At 37.2% G+C, this 24,780-nt stretch overlaps 1 protein-coding gene across 10 annotated transcripts in view; it reads right to left on the bottom strand.

Moving 5' to 3' along the window:
• VPS13B (vacuolar protein sorting 13 homolog B) overlaps positions 1 to 24,780 on the bottom strand; it is an 831,417-nt gene that overhangs the window by 58,217 nt on the left and 748,420 nt on the right. For all 10 annotated transcript variants that reach the window (XM_032610621.1, XM_032610615.1, XM_032610620.1 and 7 more), the window contains one exon: positions 5,788 to 5,943. In XM_032610621.1, the coding sequence (XP_032466512.1) occupies positions 5,788 to 5,943 (156 nt within the window). The remainder of the gene's footprint in view (positions 1 to 5,787; positions 5,944 to 24,780) is intronic.

Raw genomic sequence — 24,780 nt, 5'->3', positions numbered from 1 at the left:
TTTCTCTAGCGTATGTAGACTAGACACTCATGATAAGCCTTATGACGCCATAGCATTGCCCAACTTTGAACAAACAATAGAAAACTCTGAGGCAGTATTTAACTCTGTTCTTATTCCGATGTGTCCAGGCCTGGCAATGTGTGCTCAGTGCTCTTGTTTCAGAACCTTTGGGCCCCATGAGATTTAGGAGAGGATTTGGCTGTCTCTCACAGAAACCACAGAATCTCTGCAACCATCTGGGACTCACTTTGTTTAAAGACAAAGATCCTCTTGGTGGGTTTTTATAGTTTCATTTTGAACCAAAAAGCCTGTTAAATAGGCTTTCAAATTTGATAAAAAGAAAACCCTTAAAAGTGACCAGGGAGGGAAGGCTACTTAGATGAAGGAAAATCCAAAATGGCTGCTCCTCGGCGTGGGGCTCTTCACGGGGCCCCCTCGCAGGGTTCAGTGAAAGCCATGCCTGCTTTTCTTCAAAGTGGCAACACTTACAATGCCGTTATTTTGAAAATTATGGTTAGAATTTCAAGATTAATTTATCAGTTGAAGACAGCTACTTAATTTTTTTTAATGTAGGGTTTCTCTTTAATACACATTTCCAGGTTTCACACTAATTCCCCTCTTTCCCCAAAGCCACAAAGATGTGTATTGAAGATTTCCACATATGATTTTACTTAGCAGGTTTCAGAACTCTTATTAGATCAGTGCCAAGAAGAATAGCGATATTAAAGAATAACTCCAGAGCACCAGATGCACTGGAAAATGATATCTTAACCATGATTAAAAGTGTATGTATAAAGATACAAATATATATACATACATTCATATGTACATTTAGGTTTTTAGAGTGGTAAAGCTTTCCTCAATGAAGGGATGGAAAACACGGAAGCAAATACATGTGCATGAGTAGTGGTATAATGTACAAAGTCCCTGAGAAATTTTATGTGTGGTCAATTTTCACTGGATTGGGGAAATGAGAGGGGTGCAGGAAAGGCAGGGTACAGGTAACCAAACGTCATTGTTCAAGCAAGCTTTAGCCAATTCTCCATTGTCCCGTGGTGTATTAATGCAGTTAAGGTATATCAGAGAGCTACACACACTCTCCTCCCCAAATGGGGCTTCATAATTAGGCAGCTGCGGTTTATTGCAAATTTCCAGGCCTAGGTGGGGTAGCAGGAAAGAAGCGAAGATGTGAGGGAGGCAGGAATCTACGAAGCTCTTCTGGAAGCTTGGTTCCTATCTTCCTAACCTGGCCAACTGAGGAAATCCTGTCTGACGTACTTTAACTAGCGCTAATCTGAATGTTAGTTAATCTACCCTGACAATAAAAAAAAATCCAATTTAAAAAGAAATAATACATTTTTGCGTGTGTGTGTGTGTGTGTGTGTGTGTGAGAGAGAGAGAGAGAGAGAGAGAGAGAGAGAGAGAGAGAGAGAGAGAGAGACAGACAGAGACAGAGACAGAGAAAGAGAGACAGACAAACAGAGAGGGGGAAAGAGACAGAGAGGGAGGGAGAGAGGGTAAAAGCAGAAAAACACTGACTAGAAAGGTTTTTTACAATGTTGACACATGCAACAGTTGGTCTGAGGTTGGCATGGTGGTCTGCTGAGCCTCGTATTACCCGGGTTCAGTATAACCCACTTTCCATTTGCTTCATTCTAGGTTAAACGAATTGCTGTTTCTGTGTTCTAATTTTCCCCGCTCTGCTAAGTTCTTTTTAAAATTTTTATTCATTTATTTATTTTATTCGACAGGTTCTTATTAGTTATCTATTTTATACATATTAGTGTATACATGTCAATCCCAATCTCCCAGTTCATCCCCCCCCACCTCCCACTGCTTTCCCCCCTTGGTGTCTGTACTCTAAGTTTTTTTAATGGCCCCAATATAGAGCTCGATCTCATTTGATGATGACAAGAAATGCTACAACTCAAAATATAGTTATATGTGTATATACCTTCCATGATGGTGGGAATGTAAAATGGACTTTCCTAGCTCCTGTGGGAGAAGAAGACACTTCCTCTCAAAAAGGTAAATGCAATGCAAGGGCTGGTTATGCTTCCATTATTGGCTCTCCAAAGATTCCTTTCCTATTTGGCTAGATTTGACTTTTTTTTTTTAAGAGTATTTATTATAAATGAGGTAGAAGCAGAGAAAAGCGTGAGAGGCATTCCCCACAGAAAAGGATTATTAACATTTACCAGTACAAATAACATTTGGAAAAGTTCTGAAATGTGATTTGGCACCAGAAGCCTTAAAATCTGTACATTTGACATTAACAGAGAGAGTGATTAAAAGAACTACTTAACTTTCAATGTATGGAAATTTTTTTTAGTTCTGACTTGAACCCCTCATAAATATTTAAGATTTAAAAAACGCTAATGGTTTGAAAAACTCAGGAAATCAGCAGAAGTTTTAGAACAAATATATATTTAATTATTTAAAAGATTAGTGTAGCCCCAACAAGACTCTGCTAAGACAAAACGATGAATTTTGTCTGAGGAATAAAGTACATCTTTTTAATTTGGGAATGTGCATCAAGCACCACAAACACATTCATATCCTTTGCGCAGGTAACTAAATTTTATAGCAATTTATTTTAAGGACAGACTCAGAAATTTGGACATATATTTATACACAAAGATATTTATTTAAGGATCTATTATAGTAACCAATTGGAAATGAACTAAATGTCCAACAACAAGGAAGTGTCTACATGGGGTTAGAGATACCATATGGTAAATCACTATGCAACCATTAAAGGGATAACTTCAGGAATTTTAAATAACATGAGAAAATAAGCATTATATAATGTTAAGGGAAAAAAACAAGTTGAAAAACTGTCATTACAATCAGAGTTCAAGTTGGTTAAAAGGTATCTGCATAGAAAAAAAGAGCAGAAAAAATACACCGAAGTAATAATAGAATATATTTTTTGGTTGGTAGATTTATGGGTAATTTTAGTTTTCTTCATTAGGCTTTTCTGTGTTTCCAGATATACTTTATAATAGTTAACATAAAAATAACACTGTGAACTAGTATTTCTTGGGTGCTTTCTTTTACAAAAGGAATATGAAGCATAGAAAGGTTAAGAAATGTGCCTAAGGTCATATAGGCAATAAGTACTAGGACTGAGAAATCTTTTCCAATCAGAAAAAAAGTAGGTAAAGTTTTGTGAGAATTAAAAAAAAAATGTGTTTTTCATGACCAACGTTTTGGGCTTATGATATACTGCTGCAATAGTAACTGCTCAGGTACATTGCATGTATCAATTTGTCCCTGAAATTTAGTATCATTTCGTGAAAGTAGATAAATCTATGGCAAGAATGAGGCATCAATATAGCAACACAAAAAAGTCCAACCAGCATTACTTATGCCTGGGAATAGTTCATTATTTTAATTGTAACTAAAATTTATTGGATTATGACAATGGGCCAGGCACTGCTGTAAGCACTGTACATAAACAAACTCGTTTAATTCTCATACTTAGTTCATGAGGGAAAGCACTATTATTACTATTCCCATTTTAGAAAAGTGATTCACAAAGGTTAGATAACTTGCTGATGATCCCGCAGCTAGCAAGGTTGCCTGTGATCTTAACTACCAAGGACATGCCTTGAAAAGATTTCTCCACGGAAGGACCCTGCCCTTCCACTGACTGTTAAATGTTCCAGCAACCACATGCCAGAGACTTGAATGAATTGGGAAACTTCAGACCAGAGCTGTGGTGGTCAAAGCACCCAAGAACTTGTTAGAAATACAAATTATCATGCTATACCCAAGACCTGTTGAATCTGGAACTCTGGGGGTGGGACCCAGCAATCTGTGTTTTAAGAAGTCCTCCAGGGGATTCTGATACATACTCAAGTTTGAAAACCACTAGCCTAGAGGGAAAGAAACTAAGGGGAAATATTCTACCTTCTCTCATGTTTTTGGAGGGCTGTAACATAGAGGAGAGGTAACGAGTTGTGTGCTTTTTGCATATGCCTCACAAGTTCTGAGGAATGGTAAAAACTGGCTGAATGGTGACAGATTTTGGCTCAAAATTAGGACAGAATTTCATTAACAGCTGGAAGTAACCAACAATGGGAAGGGCTGATGTGTGAGAGAATGAGACTCTCATCGTTTGGAGTATTCAAACAGATGCTGTATGACCTTTTCTCAGGCATGCTGGTGAATGGGAAGGTAGACGAGGCATTCTTGAGAGACCATGAGTGACAGAATCAGAAAACCAGTGTGTATTGGGCAGATATTTGTTGAGAGCATATCCATGTAAGAGAGCTCTAAGGGCAGATAGGAGAGACACTTCTTGTTCTTATGACTTTCCAGCTCAAAGCCCACACTAGCCACACTGGTCCCCTCATGAGTCCTTGGGTAAGACACATTTGTCCCATATTTGTATCTTTATTTATCCTATACTGCTGACCTGGAATGCCCTCTCTTAATCTAAATTCGACATGTTTTGTAAAGCCCAGCTCAAGTCAAATCTTCTTAGTGAAACCTCTAAATTCCTTTCACACTCACTGTCAGTCGTACACATTGTTGGGTTTATGTAAATTTACATCTTAAGAGCAAAGATTTTGTTACATACTTAGTGTCTTTCATTTTTCTCTGTTTTACAGGAGGCAATCAACAAATACTTGGAGGAATGGTCAGTTGACTGGGAAGACTCTCCCATGCTTCTTGTCTGAGACTCCTCTGCTATAGGTTTCTTTTCACTTCTGCTGCCCACAATAATGAGAACATGAAGTCCAGCTCCCTGATTAGGTGCAGGCCAAGAATGTATATGGTATAGGTCCTACTGTTCACCTCACCAGTTGCTTCCTGCCTGCCCCCGGCATACAGCAATGGAGTAGCCCCAGGTGCTCAATATGGAAAGCTCCCTTTTTCCTTTTCTAGGGACTGAGTGCTGTCTCTATCGACGTCCTCAGTTCACATAAGCTCCGGATAGACTGTTACAATCCAGATGCAGATGTATATGTTAAAACTCTTATGACAAATCCAGTTATTATGTGTGCAGTGAAGCCAGTTTTCAGATTTTAATACTTCCTTTTTTTCTTTCTACTCTTGTCATATGCTCCATGCTTGAAAAACATCTTTTAAAAACCACATTTTCACATCTTAAGAACACAAAAAAGTGTCAGATACTTTTTTTTCCCCTTTGCAGTTTTAGAACTTCAAAAACAGCCAAAAGGAAGTTTTATAAAATATATAAAAATATGTGCTGAGAGCTGAAGTTTTATATGCCAAGAGTTAGACTGCAGTGAATTTTTACTGCAGTTAATATTAACTCCTAGGAAAAGAAAGCTTGCTGGAGACCCACCAGGCCCACTCTGTCATGGGAAAGAATCACAGGACTTTCGCGCAGGTTATTCTTACATGTATGAGAGTCAACTCCTGGTTATCCACTGTTGGATTATCCAGAGTCCCCACCATCCCTGATTTCTTTTCCTTCTCAGTAAAGACGCTTTGGCCATTTCACAGCTCATTAGCACCTCCACCAGAAGGTAGGTGGTGACAGGGAGAAGAGGTGAAATGAAAATCAGTAAAGTTTACTGCTTGTTAGCAGCTCTTGTAAAAGACATGGGACAAGGGGTATGAAGCCATCATCATCCTCAAGAACATCAGAAAGCACTTATTAAGTGCTCGTGTGCGTGGTAGGAGTAGGCATAGCTGGGCATGGCAGTGTGATTTTTTTTTTATTGATATTTTCATTTCTTTAAGTTTCCCTTCCATTAATTACATCAAATGATTAAGAGTTGTCTGGGCCATGAACACAAAGAAACTTACCTGTTTTTGTACTCCACTGAGTTGCTGAACCTTGATGATCAGTGAAGCAGTTCGACCCTTGTACTGAATAGTTCTAATAAAAGTCCCAGCATGGTCCACACTGAAGGGCTCTGACCAACGCCAATTGCCCCAGCCTTCAATACAGATGTGTAACAGCTGGAGAGAAAAACAACACTCGTCATAATGCCAAAAGTGCCAACAAAAACTAGCCCTAAAATGAAAGTCTCATTGCTGGAAAACCTTCCTATCTGTAATATTTAGCATCTGTTTTCTTTCTAACCTGCATTATTCATCCACTTCCAGCTTATTCAACCAGGCTAAGAATAGCAAATATGCCACATAGAGTCAATGTGGTTTTCCAGATCACATTTTAAACCTTCTTAAAAATAACTGTCCTATCAAATGGTAAAAGGCCTGTTGAACATTTGAGGAAAGACCATTTCATTCATCTGGAGGACAAGAAGGCTGAAATGTGAGATCAAAGAATCGTGGTCTTGGCTGATAGTTTATTCCTTCTTCTGGCTAGACAGTAATTAAAGCTAAATTTGGTTTGTAGCATTATTTTTGACCCTAAATTGCCATTCCTTATTTTTTCTTTTGATTAAGAACAAAACAGAAATTTGAAGATGCAGTTCATTTAATACAGTCTACTTATGAGATCACATATATCAAATTAGAAATACCTTTAACATTTTGAATGTGTGAGAAAATGTCTCTGTTCTACTTTTTTCTAGCATGTATTTATTGTTAACTTTTACCAGTTGAGTCTCCTGATCCACATTCATGTTTATTAATGCAGTATTGCCACTTTTGGTAATATTTAGATTTCTTTCATGGTCATCAAATATTTTCTATTTCTACTCCTACCCACTAACTGCAATTAAGTATTCCAAACTTAATTCCACTAACTGAACAAGTATTCTAAAACAACAATAATGCCTGCTTCTTTAGGATACATATTTAAATGAAAACAAACAATGTTCTATATGATTACTAAGTATAAGGAAATAAAACTGACATTTTAGGAAAAAGATTTAGATATACAAACTTAACATTTTCCTTCATATAATATATAATTTTTTAAAAGAGCTAACCAAAGGCTAATCACATGAAACATTTTCCAAATTAACAGAATGAATAAAACTTTGAAAATATTATGTAAGAGCTATCATAATAGGCTCTTAAAATAAATACATTAAGGACTTACATGGGAATTGCCATAACAATAGAAGTTTTTTGATGGAAACATTATTTTTTAGTTTTAGCTTTGGGAGGAACCCTTATAAAGTGCTTTAATTTGAAAATTTCCCAGGGTCACTGGTCATCACAATGTGATTTTTTTGGTGGAAAACTGAGAGGGTTTTTTTGTTTTTAAATATCTTAAAATATTAAAAAAACTCTATCTCACCTCCCTGCTTTTAATATGGCCCCACTCCAGTTCGTCCTCCATAACATCGCCAGTGATCCTGTGAAATCAAAAGGCTACCACTCAGATGACTTCTAAAAAAGAAGTCTAACAGCTAAAAAAGGAAAAAAAAAAAAAATTCCTGGACAGCAAATAAAATACCTTTAGGGAAAATGTGATTTTATATACATTCTTCAACATAAAAGTACCAGAGTATCTTTGATGTTTAAATATTAGTTACAGAAAAAAAAAAAAGAAAAACAATAGTGGTGTTTGGAACCATTTCAGTTTTTTGTAGCAGCAACTGGGAATAAAGCTCAGGGTACACACAAAACTAAAAGAAACAAAGAAAGTTGTTTTCTTTGGAGAGACTAGTAGCTGGAAATGACAAAAAAATAATGAGGTAAGGTACTTAAGGTCAAGCTCAGCTGTATTTTTCTTGAAAATTCCACAGCCTCTAAAGAAAGTTTTAATGTACACAATGTAATTTTAATTGAAGAGTGTTCACGTTTGCATCTGAGCTCAGTTTTAGGTAGCTCACTCTGTGTACACAGCTTTTAATGACTGAATGTCACCAAGGAGTATGCTGGCAGGTTTCGCTTCGCAGCTATTTGTTCTCAAAATGTTGTCACATATATTTTCTTTGAATTATGAAAATTCAGATACATTTGGAATTAGTTCACACAGAAAAGTTAAGTGGGAGAAACACATGACGTTTCTCCCCACACGCATGACCAACAGAATATTTGTAATGTTTGGCTTACAGTTAATTAATTTGTTAATTTGTTAATTTGTAATGTTTGGCTTACAGCATCTAAATATCATTGGCAATTATATATATATAGTTTAATAGGAAAGGAATGACATTCCTTGGAGAGAAAATCTACAAATAGGGATTCAGGAGGCCTAGTGGTACTTCAGTCCTCCTTCCCATGGTGTAAGTGATTTGGGCACTAGACAGGGGTGCTCAGATATGCCTGGACATCAAGTGAGGGTGGGAAGTTCTGTTCCTGTTGGACCAACCTGCTCTTATTTCACTGCTATGGGTACTGAAAAGTCTCCATTTAATAACAAATACTCATATACCTGTTTTTATTTCTATACTGAAGAAACTATAAAATCAGGCATAAAAATGTGAAATTTGTGTTAGACTGCCTAACCCTAATGAGACTTCTTTCTATTATCCATCCAATACAGTTTTATTATTCAGATACTATAAGGAAGGCAATATGCTAAGAACTATAGAGGAAATAAAGAGAAGAGCTTTGGTCTTTGTCCCACAAGGAGCTTAAGATTTTACAGGGAAAATAAGGCATGCATAACTAACCAACAAGAGGCATTATGAGAGAAGTCTAGAGAAGAGAGGGCTTGTTTAGGCTGCTGTGACTGGGAGAGCTTCCTGAAGCATTTGGGTCTCAGAGTTTGGGTAGGATTTCAACTAGTAAGGATGACAGTCATTTCTGGGCCAAGGGGACAATCTGAGAGGTGAAGCCAGAAGGTTTGCTTGGAGCAAAGTTAATAGTCTCAACTGGTTGGAGAAAAGGGAACATGTAAAGAAGAGTTAGGGATAAGGTCAGAGAAGTAGATCTAGATTGTGGCCAACACTGATGATTTACTAAGCTAAGGAATTTGTGCTTTATTCAGGCATTAGCCTTCTGTATAGATGAGCAATGTGTTGAAAGGATGGTGAGAGCAGAGTGTGGAGGTCAGGACAACTGCAACAGAATGAGAAACAGGAGCAAGGAAGCAATGGGCTTAGCAAAATATTACTATCCATTCTGCCTGGAGTCCAAGATATCTTTAATGTTCTCTTATCAATTTGGAAATTTTCTTTCCCCTTTTTTCTATTAAGTTTCCCTTACGGACTCACTTCCTTCACCACCTTTTCCATTCAGGCTTTTCACTCTCTGTGGCCTACTTAGCTAGTGTCTAATATTTTCCATTGTGGGGGAAAAACAAAGTCAAATACGAACCACTCTTGTTTGAACTTCTCAATGGGAACTGAAACTAAGTATACGGCAGGTTGTACAGTAGCCACACTCAATGGAAGGTCTCAAGGGGCTACATTAATTTTTTTCTAGCAGACCCTCCCACTCCAGGGCTGCATTGGCAGCAAGATTAAATTCCACTGAAGACCTCAAATGGGAGCATAGAACTTTCCACTCATTTTTTTGAATAAAAAATAAAACTTAAACTGAATTACTGATCAGAGGCTTGGGGATCGGCTCTCAAGACCACCCACAGGTACATCCAAGGGAGAATTCCTGAATCGACAGATTACAGAGGAAAGAAAAACAAGATGAAATCTAGGATAATAGGGTACACCAAGGAAGAGAAACAGAGAGGGGATGGTTAAGAAAAATTTTTTAATTGTATCTTAAATATAAATGAAGGTACTAGATACTTTTCTGTGAACTTTACTTCACTATTTATTTTAAAATTGTTATCAAGATGATTTCTACTTAATCAGAAATTGAAAGTTTGTCTTCAGAGTCGCTTGTGTATTTTTTGCATTTTACAGTAACTTACTGTACAGTAATATGTAATGTTCTAAAAAGAAACTGAAAATTACAGAACTTCAAAATATTTCTCCAGGGACTTCCCTGGTGGTGCAGTGGTTAAGACTCCATGCTCCCAAGGCAGGGGACCTGGGTTCAATCCCTGGTCAGGGAAGTAGATCCCACATGCATGCCACAACTAAGAGTTCACATGCCACAACTAAGGAGCCCGCGTGTCACACTAAGGAGCCCGCCTGCCGCAACTAAGGAGCCCACCTGCTGCAACTAAGGAGCCCGCCTGCCGCAACTAAGGAGTCAGTGAGCTGCAACTAAGAAGCCCACCTGCTGCAACTAAGACCCGGTGCAACCAAATAAGTAAATAAATAAATATTAAAAAAAAAATTTCCCTAATCCATTGTATTCTCTGTAGAAATTTTAGGACTTCTAAAAAATTAATGTGAAATGCAAGTGAAATAAGCTACTGAATACATATATATATATATATAAAATAAACATATAGTATATAATGTATATTTATATATATATTAAAGCTTAAGCATCATATTTGTTTTTTAAACTTCTAAACTCATATCTATATCCCAAGAGCTTAGTGCATTGTAGGCATTCAATAAATTATTTGTTGAATAAGTGAATCAGGATTATTGAAAAATAACCCAAAGCAGATATTCAAAACTTTTAGTGGCAATATTTGTGCATAAAATAATATCATAAAATGAGAATCAAATCAAAATATTCAGAAAGTTCCTATTTTGAATGACCTTTCAATATGGGAGATTTGCTTTACGTGGATAACAATAGTAGATTAAAATATAAATCAATGCAATCCCTCAGATCTATAATTCAGACATTGCAATATTGATATTAAAGCATAAAGTAGAGCCCAAATGATACACTAGATGAGCATCACGAGGGAGAATTGTTAAAATATTAAAACATTCTTGTCTATCTAAAATAATATCTGAAAAGCTACAGATCAAATTAAACAGATCAGTGTTAAACTGCTTGTTTGGAATGCATAAGTCGAATTGATAGTACATTTGACACCAATAAACTAACACGAAAGCAAAATAAAATATGTTGCTCATTATTCCTTTTTTTAAGGCAGTTGAATTTCAGGATGTTCAGAGTATCTGAAATAATGCTGAAAACCAGGTAGAAAAATGTCTAGATAATTGCTAATGCTTGGTGTCACTCTGATTCAATACTGGAACTCTTAGGACCCTATATATCCTTTTACTTTTATAGAGCACAACCTAAAAGAATGATAAAGTAGAAATAAGTCAAATTGAATTATTTTCTAGTGGATAGCTTGGACTCTTTGATGCAGTGTATTTTGGAGGAAAGAGGAGAAAGAAAAAGAAAGCTTTCTAAATCAACCTTTCAGGAGGTGATATAAGTCACTGTTATCCCACAAGTATCATGACACAAAATATAAGGGCTTGTAGGTTTTCTCTCAAGATTGTTTGAATTAAATGAAGGCTACAGATCAGCATAAAACAACCTCTTACAAAAGAAGGGAAACCTGGCACACTCACAAAATGTTGGTTAGAATGAAAATTGTAGCTGGAGGGTAATCCTTGTATCAAAAATCTAAGTTTCAGATACTCACTGGGCTCATCAATTCTAAACAGGAATTTATCCTGATGTAATAATTATACATATGTGCAAAGATTTACCTAGATGTAGGTTTATTCCAGAGTTGTTTTAATAATGAAAATTTGGCATTACTAGGAAATTAGTCAAATGAAATATAGTAAAAACAATAATAGCTATCAGTTGTTAGACACACACTATGTGTCAAGCAGTGGGCTGCTTTTTATATATTTTCTTATTAATTCCTTAAAACAATCTTATGTGGCAGTTGATTTTGTTTTATTTTATGGATGAAAAAGCAAGCTGAGTTACAGAGAGACTGTGTGACCTCCCCAGGGCCACAGTGCTGAAGAGGACCAGGTATAAGATTTGAACTGAGGTGTGCTTACTCAGAACCTCTCTTATACTTAGGATCCTCTCAAGCCATTGAGAAAAACTCACAGAATGAAAAAACGTGAACAATATTACTTAGCCAAAGATTAACCAGAAAAGGAGCACATTACAAAAAGATAGGTGCAGTATACATCCCATTTTTGTAAAACGAACAAAAAGTATATATTCCTATTCCTAAGGGAGAAAATGGCTAGAAATATACCAGAATGCTAATAGTGGTTATCTTGGGGTTGTGGGGTTACGGGTTTTAAGTTTCCTTTTTGTGTGTGTTTTTGTGTGCTTTTACGTAATTTCCAAATTTCATACTATAAATATGTATTACTTTGCAATCAGATAAAAATTAATGTTATTAAAATGAAAAAAAGTCTAATAGAAAGCATACAGAGCCTGCATTTCAAGTAAAAAGAAATTAGACATTTTTATTTTAAAAACTCAAATTCAGCTTCCTGCATGAAGTTTCCCCATTTGTCCTAGTCAGCTTTGCCATTTGCTCTGTTGGCACTTTGCTAAAAGGGTGACATGGGCCTCCACCACTGGCTCCTCACACAGGGTCTGACTTGCTGTATACTTACTCACTTGATTCTTGGAGCAGTTTATTGTAATAATTTGAGGGTTCTTTCCCCTAGGTCAATAGTTTTTTTTCTTTCCCATTTAGCAAATATTCTTAGGATCTATATCTAATAAATGTTCACCATAAGCCAACTAACTGTACTATACATGGTGGAGATAAAGACAAATGAGACATACACACCAAAAATTCTCACAATATAGTGGGAGAGATATTTCACCAGAAAAAGTATAGTGCAAAAATTCATGAGAGGAAGGAAAAAATTGTTGTAGGACTCCAGAGGTATTATGCTTGGGGAAATTAAAAGATTGACCAGAGACTGACATATTTTACGTACCCAAAGAAATAACATGAAAAAAAGACATATTGAAATAGAATAAAAGATATACAGGACTGTTACTTCTGATAAACGAAAGCAGGTGACAACCTAACTTGGAGTGGTTCTTTCTGTACAAAATTGATGTCTAAAAACGATTGCATCACAACCATGACAAGTCATAAAAGTAGCAAACTACGGCTTCAAACCTTTGTGCAAACAACTTGTCAATGTAATTTGGAAAATTAACTTTATATTATGAACTCATCAGCTTACATTCCTCTAACAGCTTTGACGATAATCCAAACGGAACCACTGAATTTTGCTCCTGGAAAAGAAAGAGGCATACTCGAACAAAAAAATCATTGTTTCAGGAGGCCAGATCTTGCTCTCAGGCAACCAAGAGGCATGTGTGAAGATTCCTGGGGATGGAGGAGAGTTGAGGGTTAGGGAGAAGGCCTGCCTGAGAGAAAGTGGTACAGAAAGCGAGGATGAAGAGGCAGTGAACTCTTAGGTCAGGAACTGCCACTTACCCTCAGGGCATCCGTCATCAATAAACACGAGGGATTAAAGCATTAAAGGCACTGAAACACAGTAACTGATAGTTGTTGGGCTGTTTGAAATAATGCTATTAACTATCTCCCTGGTCTTTCTATATCTAGTCTTAAATAGTAAATAATTTATTTATTTCTTTAACCACTCTATTTTATGAATGGTCATCACAAGACAAACACAGATGAAGAAAGAGTCAGGAAAAAAATAAAAAAGCAGTAGTTGTGAATGAGGGAAACTGTAGCTTTTTATGACTTTTGACAATTCAGGATAACAGAGAAGCATGGGAGGACGTAGAAGCTTTCACCTCTGTATAGTTGAGAGTATTAGGAAATGCCAGCTGGAAAATGGGAAGTGGAATAGAAACTGACTTTATTATCTGGCCCTGTAGCTGGAGATATGAGAATAAAAATCCCACCATTCCTCTAATGATAATATAGTATAACCAAGGGCAATTCATATGATTCAACCATTAATAAATAGCAAAAGTGACATGAAAATAAGTCATGAGACCTATGAAAAGATACTGCGAAGCAAAGGAAAAAGCATATCATCTTACAAAATAAGGGGAAGAGACTAGTTAATATAAATACCCAGTTGCAGAATTCAGGGGAGAGAAATCAGGAAAGGTTTTGGTTTTCTCTAAAGTATGCAAAAATACATGATTTCTATAAAACTGTAGAAAAATACTGAGAGGAAAGAAGAGTCTAGTATAAATAGAAAACAGCCTGAAGTTAAAAAAACTAGATGATATGAAAAGGAAATTAGATAAGAAATAAATGCAAGGACACAAAGAATGCATTTGCAGAACAACAATCTACACTGACGCAAGTAGAGCAAGTATGAATAATTACTATGGAAGGACAACTTGAAAATCTTTATAATTGTGCAGAGCAAAAAGACAAATAGACGAAGAAATACGAGAGAAAATGTCATAGGTATGAAAGAAAAACGACGTATATAATTATTATAAAGAAAGAAATAATGCTATTCATATATCTATTAATCTTCATGTTTTTAAAACAGTATGTGTTACTTCATCATGCAGTTTATGATAAATCAATTGAATTTCCATGAGTAAATAGGATGTCAAACGGCCCACATCTAGCAACCATTAAGGCTCAATCAATGTTTCAGTGTATCTATAATCAAGTCATAGAAACTTTTTAAAAATTAAAAAAGATTTCTCATAAATAACTACGATCTGTATTCCAGAATTTATTTATGGTTTTTCATTGTTCAGACATTAGTGTCTGTTCAATCTATTACGGACATTTACATACTTAAGAGAAAAATAAGTTAAAAAAAAGAAGAAAAAGTAGGGTGAAGAGTAGTGGCACTTTTAATTTATACATTATCTACAAGACAATAGGATGCTTAATGGGTATTCTTTGCTAAAAAGTTACCTAAATTGAAATTATCTAAATTAGGGAAAAATAATTTACCTCACAACCTCACAATTGTTTTTGCAAAAAAGATTTAATAAGCAAATTCTCTCATATGTTAAAATATAATTTCATGCACAACTTTTTCAGAACATATTAATCATGAAATCAGATATAAATGCACATAGTAAAAAAAAAAGGTCATTTCAACATTACACATATCTATTGTTTTCATGTTTCTAAAGGGTATGGGCTTCCCTATATTGAAATGATATATGACTGATAAAACATGAGCTGTGACACTAATAACTGCCTTAAGTCCAAAACTGTGTGATAATCTTTGAGGCTGTTCATCCTTAATGCTACCATAAGGGGTTGAAAAGTAAAAATTCAGAGAAATTTGATATGTATGCTTATGAGTGTGTACAGAAGAGGATAGTCTGTGTATAAAATATGAAATAATTCACATTTCCTTTTTAAATAATTAGATAAAATAAATACAAACATTAACTGCTTAATTGAGTGGCACTAACAGCCAGGAGATTTGGGTGCTGTGTAGACACTCTCTCTTGACAGAATGATAGTCATGCTCTTGGTTAGACCCAAGTCTTCAGTGGAAGACATAAGGGTATGTTGGATGGAACTAATAAAGGATACTGTAGGTAAGCTGAGAAATGGAAGCCAATAAGATAAGAAACCGGAGATACCGTTTGATATTCAGACCTGGATAAATGTTCTGAGTTTGTGAGCCAAATTGTCAGCTTTTGTTTGTTTGAAAATCAATTTTGACTAAATACAAATATAAACCATAGAGAAACCTAACCAAAGTTTGAATAAAAATTTTCTTTTAAATTGTTCTTTTAAAATGTTCATCCATCATTTAGCAAAATTTAGTTTAATGTAAAATAGAAGACATTGCCAACATGTGTCCTAAGAGAAGATCAAGTAGTTCTATGCAATCTGTAATTTATTTTTAGTCATCATGGCCGTTTAGACAATTATAATTGTTATCCCTAATTTTTAATTAGAAAAAAAAGTCAACAGATGGATATAAAAGAAATCCAAAATTTTTACAGTTATTTATTTTCATTTAACTAAACTGCCTTGCCATACTAAGAAAACATTTTCATAAAGGTTAAATAAAGTATTTCATGGCAACCGCTGCTTCTTAGTGCCTGTATAACAAGAAACATGAGCCAGCCAAAGTTGTGCAAGTTGGTTTTCTTTCCCAGTAAGGGAATGTGGTATCTAAGACCTTGTCCTAACTCATTTTATCCCCAAGTGTAAGTCAAGCAAGTCAAATATGAACTAATGCCTGAAGGGAAGTCCCTGACTCCAAAAGTATGGATTATTTCACATTTATCTTAAAATCTGCTCTCAGAGTTCTTAAAATTCACTAACTTGGCAAGTCAGGAATTATCATGAGAAATGAAATAATTTCATAACTATGAAGTCATCCAACATTCCATGCATCTGACACTCATTGGGCTTGGCCATGTCTTGGGCATTATTCTGACCTTTAGATAATAAGCTCTTCAATATCCTGTTCAGCATGGAAAGAATTAAAAAGTGCCACAGTATAATAGGTATGCCATTGTCTTTAATAGAGTTAATGCTTTTGTTACACAGACTTGTGGTAACAGGTTATGATTAAACACAATCACATTCTGTACGCTGAAGTCTTTATAACATTCTTAATCAGTATTTCCCATTACTTAAAAATGGTAAAATACCATGCTTTAATGGTCCAGCTGCACTCCCTTTCTCCAAGCACTCTGTATTAAAATGCACATTTAAAATTAGTTCAGTCAAGGACCTTTATGTTTAGACATCAAGAATTCACATTTGCAGAGCACTAGCTTGTGAAAAGCCTTTGAGTGTCTTGTAAAAAGCTTAAGGAATCCTCAGTTACATTTTTCTCCAAAGCTATATTTCAATATCTAAAATTTATTGCCAGAGAAGGGACAGAGGGACCATTAGCAGCACCAGCAGTCATTCCTCCGGGTGCTTCACAGTTGAAATAATCCCCAGTTGTGCCCTTTCATGCAGGCTTGTAGAAAACTCCAGAAATAAGCCCTGGGACTGGATAAAGTACCCTATCACAATCCTATCTTTGCCATTTCTTTACGACTTTAAAAGTCTTAACTAGGTCATACTGCAAACCATTTTTACAAAGAAACTTTGAAACATACAGGAAAACTCAACCCCAAACTTCTGCCTCTCATTTAAATGGAGTAAGTGTATTTCCCAACAGTAAATGAAGACATTCCAAGTATCTCTATCCACTAGATACTTAATGACCAAAACTGTTAGGGCCCCATTTACTGGTGACTTCAACAAGGCACAATAACCGTCCTCACAGAACGTTAAGTGTCCTGGAATCTCTCAGGAAACTGAAAATATTTTAAGAGAGAAAGGTGAAGAGACCGAGTCTACAGTCTACTATTTTGCTGTTTCAGTGACTGCTTAGAACTAAAATAAAAATGCAGTTTATGGTGACTGGATAGTAGGTCTCGGGTACTCAAATGGAGTCAGTGTTTACAGAATATTTTGGATTAAAATCCTTGCCAGATGGTCCCAAGAACTGTTTACCTCACTGTTGATTTTAGCTATCTTAATGTCAGGCACAATAAAAAGAAGCTTGTTACTGCCACTGGGGAGCAAAGGCATACAATCCTTCCTCCCTAAATGGAATTGCTAGTTGTGGACAGCTGTGCCCTACACAACAACAAGAGTGTTACTGTGGTTTCTGGGAGTCTATTTCCATGATTAGAGAAAGAGACAATATAAGGCAAATTTAAATTGAAATAATGTCTACTTTAAATCAATAATATTTGGTAATTGTACAAGGTACTTTTAGTTTATGATAAACAATAAAACTTCTTCAGAGTTAAACACAATTAGGAAGAGTTGCACATGCATGTGGACCTGAAATGTGGTCTCCTTTGAAGTACACTGCTTGTCCCCTCCTGTAGCATTTTCCTATTTTATAATAGTTTTCATCAGAGGCCACTGGGAGGCCAGAGGGGTAGAGGTGGGGGAGACCAGGAGCTACTCCTAATTATAAGTCCAACTGCATTGACAGCATACAAAAGCATACATTTTGAGATCAGAGGACCTCTTTTTGTGTGTCTATATAATACACATAAAAGCATCCAATATGATGCAAAGAATGCTGTTTACAATGTTCATATTGTGAAAATAAGCTTTTAAATCTATGTTCTTGAGAAATATCAGATGTTATGAGAAATCTCAACATTTATTTATTCAGTGAATACTTATCAAATGCCAGTTATGAGCAAGATACAGGATTAGATACTGTGGAAAATCACTTTTTTATTTTTGTATTTTTTTTAACATCTTTATTGGAGTATAATTGCTTTACAATGGTGTGTTAGTTGCTGCTGTATAACAAAGTGAATCAGCTATATGTATACATATATCCCCATATCCCCTTGCTCTTGCATCTCCCTCCTACCCTCCCTACCCACCCCTCTAGGTGGTCACAAAACACAGAGCTGATCTCCCTGTGCTATGCAGCTGCCGGGTTCTCAAGGCCATTCTCTACGTCTGTGTCTTTATTCCTGTCCTGCCCCTAGGTTCTTCAGAACCCTTTTTTTTTTTTTTGGATTCCATATATATGTGTTAGCATACGGTATTTGTTTTTCTCTTTCTGACTTATTTCACTCTGCATGACAGACTCATCCACCTCACTACAAATAACTCAATTTCGTTTCTTTTTATGGCTGAGTAATATTCCATTGTATATATGTGCCACATCTTTATCCATTCATCCGTCGATGGACACATAGGTTGCTTCCATGTCCTGGCTATTGTAAATAGAGCTGCAGTGAACATTGTGGTACATGACTCTTTTTGAATTATGGTTTTCTTAGGGTATATGCCCAGTAGTGGGATTGCTGGGTCATATGGTAGTTCTATTTTCAGTTTTTTAGGGAACCTCCATACTGTTCTCCATAGTGGTTGTATCAATTTACATTCCCATCAACAGTGCAAGAGGGTTCCCTTTTCTCCATACCCTCTCCAGCATTTATTGTTTGTAGATTTTTTGATGACGGCCATTCTGACTGGTGTGAGATAATACCTCATTGTAGTTTTGATTTGCATTTCTCTAATGGAAAATCACTTTTTTTAAAAAGACTCCTTTTTTTTTTTTTTTACACTGCTTGGTTAGCAGAAAATTTTATTTTATTTTACAAAACTAGCATAATCCTGAGACAAAAAAAAGAACCAAAGATCCCCCGAACAGGCCAACAAACAAACAAACAAAACCTATAGACTAATGAATGAACACAAATGCAAAAATATTAAGTGGAATACTTCTAAATAAAATCTAGGAGTATGTTTAAAGAATAAATGCTGTGTTCAGGTATTTATTCCAGGAATGCTGATACAGTTCAATATAAAGAGCCTGTTAGTATATATTGCTCATTTCATCACACCTACAGGTCAAAGGCAGCAAAAGTGATCACTTCATAGTTCAAATAGAATCAACTTTTGCTCATGTTGAAAACACAGCCATAGCCTCGTACACGTTTAATGTGGAGACAGAAACTCCACAGTACACAAGGCCCTCTCCTCTCTCTGCAGGCTCATCCTGCCCCGACCCCGCCCCTCCCTGGAGTGAAAAGCCTCCTACTTTTTTCCCCTCTTTTTACTTTCGGCAAGTACCCACTACCACTCATCCTCACTCCAAAAGGAGGCTTTTGTGGTAAGCTAAAAATGGCCACAAATTCTCTTAGCAACTTGCATCAAGAGGTTAAAATCTTGTTCCTTATCCTTTGGATCTGGCCTCACCTTGTGATGTGCTCTGCCTAGTAGAATGTGGCAGCAGATACTGTGAGAGTTCTGAGCTTAGGCTCAACAGGCTTTGCAGTCTTTGCTCTCGTTCTCCCAGCTAGGCTAGCCTGCTGGAAGGATCACATGGAAGAGAACCCTGGCCAGTGGTCTGCCAAGTACCAAATATGTAGGTGGGGCAGTCTTGGACCACCCAGCCCCAGCTGGCCTACCATGTGACTGCAGCCTCATGAGTGAGCCCAGCTGAGATCAGCAGAAGAACCTCTTAACTAAGTGCACCTAGATTTCTGACCAACACACTCATGAGCTAATAAATTTTTTAAGGTCACTAAAGTTTTATGGTGGTTTGTTAAGCAGCAATAGATACTTGGTATAAACCTCATTCCATCCGGGGTCAATCCTTCTACTTGTGATCTGGATGCCTTCTTCTTCTCCCCTTCTGGGACCTGATGCTGTTAATCATTCTTCCTCTCTTCTGCATCACCAACCTATCTGCTATTTACTTCTGCTCATATATGAACGTGCCTAAGGTACTTTAATTTAAAATCCTAGCTTGACCCTGCAGTTTTCTCTAGCTAACACCCAATCAAGATTAAAAAAAAAATTCATGCTCATTCTCCCTGTTTCCTCACCTCCCATTCATTCTTCAACTCACTCAATCTGATTTCTATCCCTATCTTGCCAGTGAAAATGCTTTCCTTGAGCTATCAGTGACCTCCCAATTGCCCGATACAATGGTCTCCCCGGTTCTTGCTTCACTCAATCTCCTTATGGCATATGACACTGATAATTCTATCCTTCTAGATAGTCTCCTTGGCTCTTAGAACACGATTATGTCCCAGTTTTCCTGCCATGTCTTGGTTTTCTTTCTTCCTCTTATTCCTCTTCAATGGATCCCATTCCTCAGCCTAACCCCTAAATTCTATGGGGTTTAAATCCTTATGGCAGCTCAGCCCCAAGACAGCCCCAATGATCCATGTCTCCTTTTATTTGTGTCTTTGTGTAGTCCCCTCCCACAATGAATAGGGCTGATCTGGACAACCACTAGGATATTACAGAAATGATAATTAATGATTTCTGAGCCTAGGTCATAAAAGACACTGTGGCTTTTGTCTTGTTCTATCTTGGATTACTTGATCTGGGGGAAGCCAGCTGCTATGTCTTGAGAGTACTCAAGCAACTCTTTGGAGAGATCCTTGTAGCAAGGAGCTGAGGTCTCCTGCCAAGAGCCATATGAGGGAGCCATTTTGGAAATGGATCCTCCAGCCCAGTCAAGCTTTTAGATGATTGCAGTTCTAGCTAATGTCTTGACTACAGCCTTATCAGAGACTCTGAGCTAGAACCACCCAGGTAAACCACTCCCAAAGTTCTTGGCTAATGAAACCGAGATAATAAATGTTTGCTGTTTTACTTACTCAAGTTGTGGAGTAATTTGTTAAACAGCAATATGTAACTAATACAGAGTGTGGTACCCGCAAGTGGGGTGCTACTGTAACAAAAGCCTAAAATGGGGTGGGGCGGGGCACTGGAGCAGGCCTGTGCCCAAAAACCAGAAAGACTTGAGAGTACTAGTGAATATCTAAGGTGCTTCAAAGATACTATTAATTGAAACTTGATGGCCTTAGAGGAGGCTGCCAGTGAGGAAGTGAGGAAAATGTTACTGGAAACTGGAGGAAAGGGGTTTCTTGTTATGCAGTGGCAGAGAGTTCAGCAACACCATAACCTGCAGTAACATGGAAAGCAGAAAATGTGCCTAATAAACCATGTGATCTAGCTAAGGAGATTTCCAGGCAGTGTTGAAGTGCCTCCTGGCTCTTATCTGCTGCTTATATCAAAGTCCAAGAGGAACCATACACGCATGAGGAAGAACTGTTAGATAAACAGGAGCCAGGACTTGCTAGTTTTGAAAATTTCTAGCCTTCCAGATGGAAATGATGTTAAAAATCAAGAAAGAGCTTCCAGGCAAAGATCAAATCCAGGACACAGCCAGGAAAGCTGGGTCTAGGGAATGAAGCTAAGGATGTGGTTGTAAAATCCTCTGTTAAGATCTCAGAAAGATCTAAATTGGTGTCTCAGTGAACTATTCAAACAATAGGGCTTCTGAAACACTTAAGGGTGATGTCCCCCAGCAGTGTGGGCAGAATCCCAAAGCAGAGAAGGAACTGTCTTGAGGAGATGTGGGTGTGATTTTGTCCACAGTGCTGAACCAAAGCACTGTAAGATTAACAAGAGACCTACACTGTTCTTTAAAGAATTATACTGGCAGAAACACTGCCAACTTAGACTGAAAGAGACTAAGACAGTATAAAATGTAAAGGGGCCTTTAAACTTTCATAATTCACAGCTGAGAAAACTATGAAGAGCAAAGGATATTTTTCTCATGGAAAAGGATGGATGACATAGAGGTTTGAGCCAAAAGTCCAAAGCCAGGAGCCATGGAAAATTATTCCCAAGCAGCAGTAGGAATGATTACTGATTAAGAAACTTCCAACATTTACCTGTTTGGATTTCAGAATTTCTATGGATCAGTAACTCCCATGTGTCTCCCATTTTCTCCTCCTATGAATGGGAGTATCTATAATAGTTATCCTACGCCTGTACCACCACTGTACATTTTTCTACAGCAAGAGCTAACTCATAACATCCTCTGATCTTAGCACTCTTTCCTTGGACATTCGTGTCTATTCCCACTGCTACCTAGGCACTGATGAGAGGCCAAATCTTTACCTCTAGCCCAGACTATTCTTCTGAGCTCCAGACCATTACATTCAATTTGCCTATTCAACATGGCCACTTGGAGGTCTGGTTAGAAATGAGAAAGGAAAGGAAAGGCACCTTTGGATACACAGAGCTGAGTTCTTTAGTAGGCACCTTATAAATGTAATTTCATGGGATATTCACAGTAACTTCTTAATTTTGCAGAAGAGGAAGCTGAAGCTCCAAGGAATTACGACACTGTCCAATTTTACACAGCTAAAAAACCTTAGGAGGGAAATCCAGGTGTTTACAGCTTCAAATCTGTGCTGTTTCTAATATATCACCCTTCCTGCCTCCAAAGTAACCTAAAACTCAAATGTGTCCAAAATGGACTTTAGGGACCCTGTGCTGTGCTCTCACATCTGCCCCATTCTCTGTATGGAAAACACTGTCCTCCTACTCAGTTCCCTGTTGTGGCCAAGTACAACACCACCAACCTGTCCCCTAAGTCTGAAACCTTGGAGTCGATCCAGGCCCTTCTCTTCCATGGTCAATTACCAAATCCTGGTGATTATAACCTCCAAAATATCTTCCAAATGGATTTCTCCTTAATAAACCTTCTCAGCATGTTAAAGACTTTGTTCCACTGTCTATTAGCCTCCACTATATACAAAGAAAAGTCAGTAGTTATTTGAATTGTTGTTTCCCCTATAGTTTAACTCTGGCTGCTTCAAGGTTTTCTCTTTATCTTTGGTTTTTAGTAGTTTCATTATGATGTGCCTGGGTGTGAATTTCTTTGAAACATCTGTTTGGAGTTTTTCCTGGGCTTCTTGGGTCTGTAAATTTCTGTCTTTCACAAAGTTTGGGAAATTTTCTGAGATTATTTCTTTAATTTTTGGAGCCCCACTCTGTCTTTCTCCTCTCAGTCTCTCATTACAATTACTCATATATTAGATCTTTTGAAATTGTCCCACAGGTCCCTGCAGTTCTATTCATTTTGTTTGAATCTTTTTTTCCTCTCTTCTTCAGACTGATGATTTCTAGTGATCCATCTTCAAGTTTACTGACTTTTTTCTTGTGTCATGTTGTATTTTTATTGCTGAGTAAAAAATCACTACAAATTTGGCAGCTTAAAACAACTCACATTTATTATCTCACAGTGTCTGTGGGTCAGGAGTCCAAGCAGAGCTTAGCTGGGTTATCTACTTACGGTTTCACAAGATTGCAGCTGAGGTGTCAGCTGGGCTGCATTCTTATTTAGAGGTTTGACTTGGGAAGAATCTGCTTCCAAGCTCACTCAGGTTGTTGGCAGAATTTATTTTCCGGTTGTCTATATGATGCGGGCTTTGACTTTTTAATGACCAGCACTGGCAGCCACCTGCAGATGCTGGTGGCTTCCCACAGCTCCCTGCCCCATGGTCCTCTTCATAGGCAGCTGCAACATGGTAATTTGCTTCTTCAAGGCCAGGAGGAATGTATGTATCTCTCTCTCTCTCCTCACAAAAGGGTCCAGTCTCTCTTTTAGTGCTTTTACCTGATTAAATTAGCCCACCTAGAATCACCTCTGTTTTGATTAACTAAAAGACAACTAACAGATATAGAGAAATAGTGGTTACCAGTGGGAGAAGAGAAGGGGGAAGGGGCAAGATAGGGGTAGGGGATTAAGAAGTACAAACTACTATGTATAAAATAAATAAACAACAAGGATATATTGTACAGCACAGGGAATATAGTTAATATTTTATAATAACTTTAAATGAAGTATAATCTATAAAAAATTTGAATTACTATGTTGTATACCTGAAACTAATATTATACTGTAAATCAACTATACTTCAATTGAAAAAATGTTTAAAAAATCAACTAATTTAGAAATTAATTATACCTGTAAAATTCCTTTACTGTTGCCATAGTTGCTTTAAAGTACAATATATGCCTGATAATTCCAACCTCTGGGTCACATTGGTGTTGGAATCTGTTAATTATCTTTCCCTTGAAATTGAGTAACTTTTTTGGTTTTTTTGAGATTCTTGAGATCTGTCAAGTAATTTGGGGTCATATTGTGGACACTGTAAATGATGCTATGTTGTGGACACTCTGGATTCTCTTATAATTCCTCCAGAGTGTTAATATTTTTAACAGGTAATTAATTTGTTTAGAGTCAAACTAAAACTCTTACACCTGGGTGAGTGGCAGTGCAGATTAATTCAGTTCTTTAAGCCTTGGGTACAATCTGCTTTCAGTCTGCCCCATGCATGTGTGGTTCAGTAGTAAGCAGACAGGTGGGCCAAATTTCAACATATTATTTTCCCATTCTCTGGCTTTCCATTTTCCAAGATTTTCTCCTCACTGTCTAGCAGCCTTGGTTGCCTGAGCTCTTTCACCTGGTACCTTGGGCCAGAAAGACAGTGGGCCACCCCTGCACTGCTACAACTGTGGTTGCCCTCAGAGCAAAGCCAACAAAAAATGGGTAAATCGTTCTGTACAGGTTACTTGCTCGAAGATTCTATTCACCTCCAAAATCTGCCCGCCTTTGTTCGTCTCCAGAGGTAGTTGTTTTGTGTTTTGCTCACAATTTATAGCTGTTATTCACAGAAAGATCAGTCTGTTAGGCATTTTCACCAATCTCTGATTTCTACTCTGTCTTGGCTCAGTTACTATAATCTCTCTCATTCCTGGGCTATGCAGTGGTGCCCATACAACCCTCTGCATGTATTCTCAGCCTCCTCTAGACTGTCTTCTCAACT

Source organism: Phocoena sinus, chromosome 17 (assembly GCF_008692025.1).
Source record: "Phocoena sinus isolate mPhoSin1 chromosome 17, mPhoSin1.pri, whole genome shotgun sequence".
Lineage (NCBI taxonomy): Eukaryota > Metazoa > Chordata > Mammalia > Artiodactyla > Phocoenidae > Phocoena > Phocoena sinus.
Note: the sequence above shows the minus strand (reverse complement) of the source record. Positions and strands in the feature narration are given on the sequence as shown.